Source organism: Eubalaena glacialis, chromosome 6, assembly GCF_028564815.1.
Source record: "Eubalaena glacialis isolate mEubGla1 chromosome 6, mEubGla1.1.hap2.+ XY, whole genome shotgun sequence".
In the NCBI taxonomy this organism is placed as follows: domain Eukaryota; kingdom Metazoa; phylum Chordata; class Mammalia; order Artiodactyla; family Balaenidae; genus Eubalaena; species Eubalaena glacialis.
In genome coordinates this window covers 132,095,868-132,109,781 of record NC_083721.1, presented here as the reverse complement: position 1 = coordinate 132,109,781, position 13,914 = coordinate 132,095,868, and the positions used below count along the sequence as shown (strand labels likewise).

The window sequence follows — 13,914 nt, the reverse complement described above, 5'->3', positions numbered from 1 at the left end:
CCAACATCACTAATCATTAGAGAAATGAAAATCAAAACCACAATGAGATATCATCTCACACCCATTAGGATGGCTACTATCCAAAAAACAAAAAGCAAACAAACACACACACACCAATAACAAAACACAAAACAGGAAACACAAGTGTTGGCAAAGATATGGAAAAACTAACTGGAAACCTTGTTCTGCTGGTAGGATAAAACGGTGCAACCACTATGGAAAACAGTATGGAGTTCCTCAAACAATAAAAATAGAAATACCACACAATCCTGCAATCCTACTTCTGGGTATATATTCAAAAGAACTGAAAGCAGGGTCTCAAAGAGTGTTTACACACCCATGTTCTTAACACTATTCACAACAGCCAAGAGGTGGAAGCAACTCAAATGTCCAACGTTGGATGAATGAATAAACTAAGTATAGTGTATACATACAATAAAATATTATTCAGCCTTAAATAGGAAAGAAATCCTGTCTCATGCTACAACACGGATGAACCTTTAAGACATTATGCTAAGTGAAATAAGCCAGTCAACAAAGACAAGTATTGCATGATTCTACTTATATGAGGAATCTACAGTAATCAAATTCAGAGAGACAGAAAACGGAATGGTGGTTACAAGGGGTTGGGGGGAAGGAAGAAAATGGTGGTTGCTTGCTGGGTACAGAGTTTCAGATTTACAAGATCAAAAAGTTCTGGAAACCTGTTTCATAATAATGTAAATATACTCAACACTACTGAACTGTACACTTAAAAATGGTTAAGATGGTAGATTTTACATTATATGCTTACTACAATAAAATGATTATAGTGATTTTAAGTACAAGAAAAATAAAATCTTAAGTATCAAATGAACTCACACTTGAGAAAAATATAAATATAAAGCAGTATAACGCTTAAGTACAATTAAACAAATGGCCTTTTAATTTAGCTTCTAAAAGGTATGTAGTTTAAAATAAATCACGCTAAATGTTCAAATTTCATTTTAGAAGATTCTTGCTATTTATAAATTGTTTGCTCAGTCAAAAACAAAGTACTTCTGCTAAAAGAATCAGAACTCCAGAACTGGAAGAGATTCTTGAGATCATCTACTGCACTAATTCCAAAGTGGGCCCACAAACAATGCCAAAATGAGAAAAATAAGGAAAATGAAAGTAGTCTTTCACAAAGCTAAATCTATTTAATTTTAAGGCATATACTTTATTCTGAGAGCACATCCTTCCTACTTTGAACCTTGCTCTTTTTAACGGCAGTTTCATCCATTCAACAATGCTTGTTCAGCCAGGAACTGTCAGGTGCAGGGCTACAACAGTGAACAAGACCAGCAAGACTCTCACCCTCAGGGAACCACGTACCTTGTAGTGGAATGTGAGAGTAGCAGTAGTAAGAAAAGATGACAGGATTTGCTTTTTTAAGTCCTTAACATTCAAAACAAAAACTTGGTCAGCCTAGGTCAGTGGGAAACACTATTCTCCAGCTCCTTCCTATTTTATAAATAAGAAACTGGATATCCAAAAGTTCCACAACTCTTCAGTAAAAGCCAAAACCACTTTGTTTCTAGAATTTAAAACATCAGGGAAATATTCATGTCCCTGAGATTTGACCATGATTAATTTACAGGACTCCAAATATCTCAGAGAATACTATTTTTCCACTTAACATGTCCTTCCAGTTCTAACAGTATTTGATTCTACATATCAAACTTCTTATGTCATTTGAGGATATAAAAGTTTAATAAAAAACTTAAAATCCCTAGGGCAGAATTTATTGAGTTTCATGCCATCAAAAGAAAATTCATTCTACATACTTCGTGATAAATGATAAAGCAAGTCCAACGTTAAGAACAAGGGAAAAGAACTGACACAGAAATAGTACCCACAGTAATACTGTCTTGGTCACTGTTTCTGTGGCCTAGAAAGTACAATAACTCTCTGGAGCATTGCTATCCCATTCACCAGAAACTTCAGAAAGTTTAAACATACAAAGCAACTGAAAAACAAGCAGTGATAATCAGCTAATTAACATTTCAAAGAACAATGATAACAAAACCTGTAGTTCCAGTGAATAATCTAGGTTTGACAATATTTGACCGGACAGTTCAATCTCTTCTCTCACTTCCCCCTACCTTTCTCCACCTCTGCGCAAGGGTGGCACAAAGTCCACAGACTTGTTCTCATGGGTTCAAAAGGTTTTTCCCACTTAAAAATAAACTCACATATAACACAAATTTGGAAAAACAAACTTAAAGAAGATATTATCCCCTTTTGTAGATACAAGAAATTTAGGCAAAAAGTTAAAGTAACTTGCCTAGACAGAAAGTAGAAAAGTTAAGATTTGTACCTAACTGCAAAGTTCATAGACCTTCTTTCCCTCCCTCACCTCCTCTCACTTTCTTTCTCTGAGTCTGTCATAAACACCTACATGCTATTCACTGAACAGGAGAGAATGAGGCAGAAGGAACACAGAAATGTACAAAAAAATAATATTTTCCCTAAGATAGAATAATTTGAAAGAGTTAAAAGCACCTGTGACAGAACCAAGAATTCACTGAGGAGGGAGGGAGTTGATGAGTTAGACCATACACAAAAAGAATATAGTTTAGGCAGAAGGAACTTCAAAGAGCAAAGGTGGGGAAAAGAGAAGGAAGACATAAGGCATGTATGTTCGAAAAGACAAAAATATCAAACTGGCTGAAGCTGAGAAATTATTAGAAATTAAGAGGGCAGTTAAATACAAAGCTGAAAGGGGAGGTTTGGGTCAGACACTGGAGGACCTGTTGAAACAAACTTCCTATTTACAGCGCCAAGATAGAATTAAAACTTAACTTTTACATATTTATTATCCTAATGAAATAAGACTGCACATGCCCTATTAACTGAAAGGAGTTTATGCTTTCCAGCTAAGAAAAAGAGTCCAGGACAGTACCTGACACAAAGATGGAAAATGTTGGATCTGAATTCAAATAACTGGGTATTTTCCCCCATCTCTTCATAACCACAGACATGTGTCCAAAGAGATGAGGGAAAAAACTGAACCTACATCCATACTGCTGAAATTTTATGCCAGCTACTCAATTATAAGGGAGAAGTAGAACCCACAAATCTTTTGCATAGGATGGTGGGGAACAGAAGCTTGAACAAGAAAGAATAATTAAAAGCCCCAATGTCAGAAAAATTCCTTTGAGTTGTCAAGACTGATTTTAAAAAAAAAAAAAAAGCTACAGTTGGACTTTCTAATGTAGCTTTATCTTTAATACCAGTTTTTAAAATCCAGGTTAGATTCTGGGAAAATGTTCAATTAGACCACAACTGTCCTGAAGCTACCGATAAGAACTTAAAATTCCAAACATCTGCAAAACTACCATTTCCCTCTTTGAGAGCTAAGTCCCATCCACCATGTAAAAAGCAGACCTACCAGATCTTCAAGTGTTACCTGGATAATGACATCACTCTCTATTGCAGTTCTAGCAGGCCAGGATGGGCTGGTCTATGACCTCTACATCACCACAGTAGCAATTCCCCCACCAAAAGAAAGGTTTGTGTTGAAAGAAGTTATAGTAGCCCCATCTCTTCATTCCACAAACTATCAAAAGCTATGAAGACATCAAAAAAAAAGCACTCCATTTAAAAAAAAAAGTGAGAGTGGGGTGGCGGAGTACGCTGAAACTAAGCAAATTCTTATACTATATTTGTAAAATATAAGCGGAAAAGAAACTTTCAATCTAGCCCAAAGCTCTCATTTTACATGTTAAGAAACTGAGGCCCAGGGCAATTAAGTGATTTACCAGGGCAACTGCTTCTCTATAAAGGTGTTAAGTGTCGGTTACCAGTCAGAGTAGCACTTAATCGCTTGTAAGAGTTACTTAAATGTTTATGAGATTAAGAACCCGATGTGCAAAAAAAAACACCTCTTCTGTACCCCCTCAGGGCTTTGCCCCAGAGCTATACGGAAAATGCTGAATCTCAAATGAATACCATTTCTCCCTTCAGCCACTACAGTCGCAAAATCTCTCTTAAGATAAAGTGAAAGCCTGAAATGCCTGAATTTCTCAAATTCTGACTACAAGTAAGTGGATCAACAAAACCTCAAAAGTTTTGGCGAAGTAACAATGTGAAGTGGAATATTACTGTTTTGGTTTTGCCAGTTACCCTTTCCTTTATGTTAACGTTTTCAGTCTAAGTTTTTTCAAAAATAAATTATTATACGCATACAGTTAACCACTGAGATAATAATCACAAATTATTATCACTTTTGAGACATGGATTTATTAGACAATTTAGCATATCTTCATCTCTCAAAAATAACTTGAAAATATCCTGCCCAGCACAAAATAATACTTCTTGAACAAAAACACCCAAAATAACCCTCTACCAGGCCACAATATAGCAAAACCATAAAAAAACGTAATCCTGTACAAAAAATCCCACCAGCTAAAAAGCACTGAGTACCATCAGTCTGCCATGGCTCACTGTTTATCGTCAAACTGTCAAAGCATTAGAAGAACCCGGGGGAAAAAGTTCCGCACCGACTTCACCGGCTATACCACCACCACCCACACACAACACGTCTGGGGAAATGCAAACACGCCACATGTAGGTGTTTTAACCAGGTTTCACCACGTTTAACCAAGGTAGGTATTAAGTCAGCTCTGGTAGCAAAAGCTTTAAAAAAAAAAAAAAAAGAAAGAGGGGGACAGCAACATAGATGCATATTTCACCTCTTTAAAAAAAAAAACACCAGAAATGACCCAAGGCGAATTTAACAGTTTTGAACATTGAGGCCGCTGTACAGAGAAAGCGGTTTGGAAGGGTTCTGTCTTTCTGAAATGCCGGGAAAAAGTGCTCTACCGAGTTTCAAAACTAAAGACCGCAAACTACCGCACAAATAATAAAAGTTTAATACAAACTACCCCGCCGTCAAACCGTTTCTGCTACCATCGCCCAGAGTTTTTTTAAAACAAGCACTGAAAGGGGAACAATAAAAAGCGTCTCACCGCAAACGCAGCACGAGAGGGACTGTCGGAAGTAAGGCAAGAGCCTGTTAATCTCTGTAAACGCCTTGGGGTCTCCGGGGTCGTAGTTGAGCACTAGGCGGCTCGCGGAAATGTAGAGAGCAGTAGCATTCACGGGGTTCATTGCAGACACTTCGACACTGTTGGCTCTCGGCTGAAGAGAAATTCCGGATCCAACTTTGTAAGCAGCCAGGGAACAATGGCGAATTTGCAACAATTCGGAGGAAATCGGGGGAGAACCACTGGCCAAAGTTGTAACCAAAATCCGTACAAGTTTGTAGAGCTGCAGCAGTCCTCCCACACATGGGGCCTTGGCGCCCCTCCTCCGTCCCTGAGATTTGCAGACCAAGGGGGAAAAAAAAAGAGAGAGAGAGAAACCAGCGTTCGAGTTTGTCCCGAGCGGCCGCGGGGCGCAGAACGCGGCGGCTTCGGCGCTCAGTCTAGCCCCGCGGCTCGGCGGGCGGCCTGCGCTCGAGCTGCATCTCGGGACGCGAAGGCACCTCCTGTGGTCGAGCTGGGCGGTCGCGGGAGCAGGCCCCGGCCCGGTCCAGGGGCGGGCACGCTTCTCACGGGCTGCAGGGCCCTTACTCCATCACAGCGCCCGGCGGGGAGGCAGCGGCGACGGCAAGGACTGCGGAGCGGTGGTCGGATTCCTCGATCTAGTGCACCGAGCCGCGGCGGCGGCGAACGTGGCTGCTGCGGCTGGCGGAGGCCGCCGCCGCTCTCTCCATATCGGACACGCCTGGCTCTCCGCCCCGGCGTTTACAGCCCGGCAGTTCCCTGAGGTGGCGAAGCGGACAGGAGAGGCCCCCGCCCGAGAGGGGAGGGCCGGGGAGGAAGTGCGCGGGCCGGCGGCGGCGGGAGAGGGCGGGGAGCAGGCCCGGCCGGGCCGCGGCGGCGGCCCTCGCTCCTCAGTCGCTTACTCCGAGGTCACCAGGCGCAAGCACCGCCCCCTCACTGCCCGGCCATCTTCTCCGCGCGGCACACACGGACGCCTCCTCCGCCAAGCACCACGGTCGCCGCCGCCCACGGCGCCCACCCGGCCGCGGCAGAGGCTGAGGCGAGCGCTCACACCGCCAGGCCCCGCCGCCGCCCAGCGCACACAGCAAGGCCCCGCCGCAGGCCCCTCCCCCCGTGCCTCGCCGCCCTCACCCCGACTCCACGCGCCACTCTAGCTCGCTAGGGCCCGGGCTGCAGCGGCCTTAATGGATCCCGCGGGCTGTGCGGCGCCTCAGGCCCTGCCGGCGACGACGACCGTTACCCCAACGGGCAAAGCCACTGTCATCCCCGAGACTCCCCCGCCGCCGTCGTCGCTAGCGCTCGCACGCATGCGCAGACCACACTCTCACCCCTCCCCCCGCCCTTTGCTTTCCCTTCGCTTCCCTTTTCCCCTGCTTCTCCTCTAAGAGCCCCCTCCACGCCCTCCCAGAGCTACCGGCTCGCTCTGCGCATGCGCATTCCACTACCCAGCTCCACCGCCTTTCGCCCTTACGCGTGCGCTTTGACCGCCCACCCAGAAAACCGGATAAACACATCCGCCCGCTCACGCCAGCCCCTCCCCGCTGCCAACCCACCCTGAGCTCACTGCGCATGCCTGGCTCTCCACTTACGGCTCTCTGTACAGAGCATGCTCCCGGCGAGCCGCCTGCTCTTTCCGCCCCTCCCCCATGCGCTCTCAAATTCCCTCTTAGGCGTGTGGGCTGTGGTGAAACATTCGTTGGTTGACCCATCTTTCCCCAGTGTGGGCTGTAGGCTTCTCGCACTACACTGCTTCCTCGGTGTCCGCCAACGCGGAGGCCCTGTTGGGTCGCGCCATGTGGCTCTCTGCGCTGGCGCAAAGCGGCCTCTCCTCGCCCCGGCTGACCGCGAAGTGAGGAGAAAGACCCGCACCATCCCAAGCCCCGCCCTCGCGGCCTTTTCCTGGAACCGCGCTTCCCGGCCGCCGAAAGGGCGCTGCCCCCCCCCCCCCCCCCCCCCGCCGACACTCGCCCAGCCCAGAAGGGAGGCGACGAGCGACGTGGCTGTGCGCCCAGCGGGCGTTCGAGCTTCAGGGTCTTGGTTGGGGCCGCGGCCCGCGTCGACGGCAGCCTGAGGCCTCTGAGGCCCGGGCAGGCCGTCTGAAGCGCCGGTGCCCGGACCCACCTGCCTCTCCTGTCCGTCCGAGCGGGCTCTTCCTGCGGCCTCTGGTCCTTGGAGTCCGACTGACGAGGGCAGCCCGGCCTTCCAGGGGCACCGGCCGGGACCGCACAGAGCTCTCCACGAGAACAGAGTACAATTTAAAAACAAAACGAACTTCTATTTTAGCTCCTTTAACAGACGTAGCCCCTCAGTGTGAACAGATCTCTTAAATAACCCATGGTCCTGCTTTAGAACCCAAATCCTTGAAAGTATTATCTTTTTTTAAAACAAGTTTTGGCCTTGTGTTTTTGCAGGAGACCAAGGACACAGATATAAATAAACAAAGCCTAAATTAACGTCTGATTCCCCTCCCCTCCAAAAGGACAAAACCTTCTTTAAAAATAGAAACAGCGTAGGAATCATTATCTCTGGATACACCAGAGCTCTTCAGCATAATTTTTTGCCCATAGTAAATGCTCTACACATGTTTGCAAAGTAAGATTTATGACGTATGTAAATCTTTAGCGGCACAAATACCTGTTAGTTTTAGAGGCTTGCCACTTAGAGGAGAAATGAAGAGTTAAGATAAGGGAACCCATGTAACCTCTGATATATAATTTCTATTACCATTTGAGAACAGGTTTATTTTCTTTACAAGTCCTAGCATATTATCAGTATGTAAGTATTAAAAACAATCTATTTTCCTAATTTTGTAAAACGAACAAAGCTGTGCAAAATATATTTGGTCGTCTTTTATCTAGAAAATGACAGTCTATAAAATTCACTCTTTTTTAAAAGCCTCATCATTTTTTTTTTTAAATAAGAGATCTTTTCTAAGCTCACTTTCAAATAAAACTGTTATAATATACAGTTCTATTTCTATTCCAGACTCTTAAGTTCTTCTACAACACACAGGTTGTTCTTCCCCAGAGGACCAACACGGAGAGTAAAATAATCAGCACCGTTTCCATTCAGACAGTATAAATTAGCAGTCACCCTAGGCAAGTGATTACTTGCAGGGCCTTAACCTTGCTGATTTTCTCATAAACTAATTTTTTAAAATCTCTTGAGATGTGCATATCAAATTAAGATTAATTCTATTGATGGTTCTTGTGTGAAAGAGAGAGAGAGGAGACAGTTCTTTTATAGCTTCTGAAATTGGTTGCAACTGGTGATAGACTATGGCACTTAGAGGCAAAGCCTCTCCACACTGAAGTATACTCCCTGTCTAGTAACTATTTGCTCGCTTGAGGTTTGCCTAAAAAGAAAACAAAAGAACGGTTTATACAAAAAAAGTGCTTGGATCAAATAGGAGAAATCATACATAACTCAAATTCCTTAAACTATCAACCTAGGGTAATTTTTTTCATATTTTGTGTTTAATTATTATTCGGAAGTAAAAGTGTTAAGGTTGCCAGATCTAACAAAAATATGAAATGCCAATTTAAAAAAATTTTTTTAACTTTTTATTTTAGAACAGTTTTGAAATTACAGAATTATTGCACAGATAGTGCAGACAGTTCTAGTATATTCTACACCCAATTTCCCCTATTAGTAACATCTTACCTTAGTATGGTACATTTGTCACAATTAATGAACCAATAGTAATACATTATTATTAACTAAAATCCATATTTTATTCATATTTGTTCAGTTTTTCCCTAATGTCCTTTTCCTGATCCAGGATCCCATCCAGGATAGCACATCACATTGAGTCATGGCTCCTTAGGCTCCTCTTGGCACTCAGTTAAATATTCATTTCAGACAAACAACAAATACTTGTTTCCTTCTTATTATCATCTTTCCTACCCATTTTGAATTAAAGCTTCCCTTTCTGTCTTCCAAGATTTCCACGTGCTTACCTCTATCATTGCACTTATCACACTAAGTGGCAGTTGTTGGTTTAGGCCTGTCTTCTCCCTATTATACTATAACTGTTGAAGAGTAGTTTTCTGCTCTTCTCCCTCTTTGCCTTTTATCGTCATTGCCTAGCACAGGGTTTGACATATAACAGGTACTTGGTAATTGTTAAAATAATGACGGGGACTTCCCTGGCAGTCCAGTGGTTAAGACTCTGCGCTTCCAATGCAGGGGGCACGGGTTCGATCCCTGATCAGGGAACTAAGATCCCACATGCCGCGGCGTGGCCAAAAGATAAAAAAAATAGTAAAAATTTAAAAAAATAAAATAATGGTGAATTACTAGAAACGCGATAATGTAAGTAAACACCCCAGTACAGTGTGTGGTGAATAATAGGCATGGACACATGTTGGCTTCTCCTTGGGGAAAGACATAAAATGTCTTACAAATTTAAAGCCGGTTCTTACATCAGCTAGATCAACGTCAATTCTAAGATCCTTAATAAAACAAGAAGTGTGGATTGATTTGAAACACTCAGCATAATCAGTCAACAAATATTTGTTGATTGGACTCTAGCACTTTGGGGATAATAAAATAAATGCAGAAGTAGTTGTAGTTATACTTTCAAAGAACAAAGATCAGGCTGGCAGCAACTCAAAGGGATTTTCTGAGGGGTTAAGCCCTTTACAAAATTGTGAAATAGTTGTTTGCCTTCTTTTCTCTTCCTCTTTCACCCTCCTTCCTCTGCCCCCTCCTTTTTCTTTCTACACCAAAATCTACCTAGAAATAATGTTCCCTCTTCCCAGGTTGCATTCTCCCTCACTACCTAGGGTCTCCACTCCAGTGCCTTTGCCATTATAACCATCTGTTGTCTGTGTCCCCGCCAACCCAAATTTATATGTAGAAATCTTTTTTTTTTTGTCCACGCCCCTTGGCATATGGGATCTTAGCTCCCCAACCAGGGATCGAACCTGTGCCCCCCAAAGTGGAAGTGCAGTCTTAACCACTGGACCACCAGGGAAGTCCCTATATGTATAAAGAAATCTTAACCTCCAATATGATAGTATTACAAGGTGGGGCTTTGGGAGATAATTAGATCATGCAGGTGGAACCCTTAAGAATGGGATTAGTGCCCTTATAAAAAGGCCCCCAGAGAGCTCTCACTCTCTCTGCCATCTGAGGATACAACAAGAAGTCAGCCATCTTCAACCCAAAAGAGGGCCCTCACCAGGTGATCATGCTGGCACCTTGACTCACACTTTCAGCATCCAGAATTGCAGAAATAAATATTTATTGTCTAAGCTGCTCGGTTTCAGTTTATGGTATTGTGTTATAGCTGCCCAGGCTCACTAAGACATCATCCCTACCAAATTTTAACAAGTGCTTAATCTACTGTCATCTGGAAAGAAATCAATCCAATTAACCTCAATCTATGGAGAGTGATAATAGCTTAATCTAACTTACAACAAATCTTTGAAGACTGGCCAGAGCAAATACCTCTTTATGGGGAACAGCAAACCAGATGAACTTAAATGAGGGCCTAATCCAAACCAATCCTGTTCTTTCCGACCACTCCCTTCTGACTGTTACCAAACTTCATTTTCCATCTTCTGCTCTTTAGCTGTGGTCATACCTATCTCCTCCTCAAAAGGTGCCCCTCAAAAGAACCATATCCCTTTGCCTATCAATTCCTGTTGATATTTTTTCAATGAATTCTTTTCTAAATCCATACATATATCCATTCATTTCATCCAAAACATTTATTTAGCAAGTCTAGCGCCTATTTATTTTATATCTCAAATATTAAAATTGCCTTCAGCTTTTTCATCCCTAACTCCAGCCTAGATAAAGCAGCTGCTTTGTTGGTCATCCACCTAGCAGAGTGCCAGACACATACTAAGGTACCTACTAAATGTTACTGTTTTTATTCCTTAAGACACTTTCAACACTATTCAAATGCCTATTAAATTTGTCCATTCATTTATGCAACCAACATTTATTGCCAGTTATATGCCAGGCATTCAGAATACAAAAATGAATAATTCAACAGTTTCCAGCCCTCAAAAGAGTTCACAGTCTAGTTGCAGTGGCAGCTATGTAAGCAGCTAATTTATAATTCAGAGTGGTAAGGATTTAGGGATGCACTTGATGCAAATCTAAAGTATCTTAGTAGATATTTCTGTTACACTATGGGTTAAACAAGCTTGTGTAGACTTTCCTGGGAAAATAACTGCAATTATTCACAGCATTGTTTCTAAGAGAAAATGTGTTCTGCATTCCAAACAGTCAATTTAAAATTGAATTTTTGGAACACAGCCTGTTTGTCCCTGGGGGCTGTCTATGTGGCCATTATCTAAGATCCCTATTTGTCTTAGGACAATTTGTATCTCTTTACAATTCCCACCTGTTCCATATGGCCTATGGTAGTACCTGAAGGTTGCTAGTCTCAGGGCCACCAACTTACTCCACAGGGTTCAGCACTACATGGCTGAGACAGTTCTCTGGTCAAGCAAGTTGAGTCAAAAAGGTAGGACTAAAAGAGCCTCAGTCCTAAATTTGACTGTTCAAAATTTTACTATTAGGGAAGGTAGTGAGAAAAGCTCATCAAGAGAGTGATGAGAGTTTGGAATCACTGCTATGTGAAATGAGAGCAGGAACTGCTTAGGGACAGAAAAAGGGATTACAAAAATGGTTTCCAAAAGGGTATACCTCTTGGATAAATAGGATCTGTAAAGATATCTTAGTAGACACTCCTGGACAATAAAGGCTTAAAAAATGGTCTTTGAACCACGAAAGACCCCAATGAGCCAAAGAACTCTTGAGGAAGAAGAACAAAGCAGGAGGCATCACACTTCCTGATTTCAAGCTGTACTATAAAGATATAGTCATCAAAACAGTATGGTACTGGCATTAAAAACAGACAAATAGACTAATGGAACAGAATTGAGAACCAAGAAATAAACCTAAGCATATATGGTCAACTAATATTTGACAAGGGAGCCAAGAACACTCAGTAGAGAAAAGACAAGTCTCTTCAACAAATGGTGCTGAGATAACTGGATATTCACATGTGAAAGAATGAAATTGAACCCATATCTTACAACACTTAACAAAAATTAACTCAAAATGGATTAAAGACTTAAATGTAAGACCAGAAATCATGAAGCTCCTAGAAGAAAACATAGGAGTAAAGCTCCTTGACATGAGTCTTAGCAATGATCTTTTGGATATGACATTTAAGTCACAAGCAACAAAATCAAAGATAAACAAGTGGGAGGACTTCCTTGGTAATCCAGTGGTTAAGAATCCACCTTCCAATGCAGGGGACGCAGGTTCAATCCCTGGTCAGGGAACTAAGATCCCACATGCCACGGGGCAACTAAGCCCATGGGCCACAGCTACAGAGACCATGCCCTCTGGAGCCCATGCGCTCTGGAGCCCACGTGCCACAACTAGAGAGAAGCCCGCACGCTGCAACGAAGAGCCTGCGTGCCACAATGAAAGATCCTGCCTAACACAACTAAGACCTAACTAAGCCAAAAATAAATAAATAAATAAATAAATATTAAAAATAATAATAATAAAAATAAATAAACAAGTGGGACTATACCAAACTAAAAAGCTCTGCACCAAACCATCATAAAGTGAAAAGACAACCTGTGGAATGGGAAAAAGTATTTGCAAACCATATATCTGATAAGGGGTTAATATCCAAAATATAAAAAGAACTCATATAACACAATAGAAAAAAATCCAATTTAAAAATGGTCAAAGGACCTGAATAGATATTTCTGCAAAGAAGATATACAGAAAGCCAAGAGGTACATGAAAAGATGATCAACATCACTAGTCAGAGAAATGCAAATTGAAACCACAATGAGATATCACCTCTCATCTGTTAGAATGGCCATCAACAAAAAGACGAGAGATAACAAATGCTGGTGTGGATGTGGGGAAAAAAAGGAAACCCTGATGCACTGTTGGTGGGATTCTAAATTTGTACAGCCACTGTGGAAAACAATATGGAGGATCCTCAAAAAATTAAAATTAGAACTACCATATGATCCAGCAATCCCACTTCTGGGAATATATCCAAAGGAAATGAAAACACTAGCTCAAAAAGATAACTGCACCCCCATGTTCACTGCAGCTTTAATTACAATAGCCAAGACATGGAAACAACCTAAGTGTCCATCCATGGATAAATGGATAAAGAAGTTGTGGCATATGTATACAATGCAATGTTATTCAGCCATTAAAAAAAATAAACAAGGAAATCCTACCATTTGTGACAACATAGATAGACCCTGAAGGCATTATGCTAAGTGAAATAAGTCAGAGAGAGACAAATACTATATGATCTCATTTATATGTGGAATTCCTGAAAATAAAAACAAATGAACTCATAGAAAAAGAGATCAGACTTGTGGTACTAGAGGCAATGGGTGATGGAAGGAAGTATTGGAGAAAGGTGGTCAAAAGGTACAAACTTTCAGTTATAAGATAAATAAGTACTAGGGATGTAATGTACAACATGATGACTATAACTAACGCTGATATATGATAAACAGGAAAGTTACTAAGAGACCTAAGATTTTTCATGACAGGGAGAAAATATTTTCCTTTTCTCTTTTCTTTATTTTCTTCTTATTGTATCTATATGAGAAGATGAATGATAGCTGAACCTATTGTAATCATTTTGTAATGTATGCTTTAAACTTATACAGTCATATGGGTCAATTATTTCTCTATAAAACTGGAAAAGCATAATATTTGCAACTCAGAGACAGACTACAAGCTAAGAATGAAGATTTCTAACCTGATATATATATATGTATATATATATTTGCTGTACACCTGAAACTAACACAACATTGTAAATTAACTATATTTCAACTTTAAAAAATGGTTTAAAAAAATATTT

General features: G+C 41.8%; 1 protein-coding gene across 2 annotated transcripts in view; it reads right to left on the bottom strand.

The window, feature by feature from the left end:
- MSL2 (MSL complex subunit 2) overlaps nucleotides 1-6,319 on the bottom strand; it is a 29,413-nt gene extending 23,094 nt beyond the window's left edge. Inside the window, exons 1-2 of one of the 2 annotated variants that reach the window (XM_061193661.1) lie at nucleotides 6,165-6,319; nucleotides 4,995-5,343 (exon numbers count right to left, since the gene is read on the bottom strand). In XM_061193661.1, the coding sequence (XP_061049644.1) occupies nucleotides 4,995-5,136 (142 nt within the window). In that variant the 5' untranslated portion in view covers nucleotides 5,137-5,343; nucleotides 6,165-6,319. Of the gene's footprint in view, nucleotides 1-4,994; nucleotides 6,096-6,164 lie in introns of those variants that run through there. The other variant, XM_061193660.1, reaches the window with a different exon arrangement.
- Nucleotides 6,320-13,914: the final 7,595 nt, after the last annotated feature.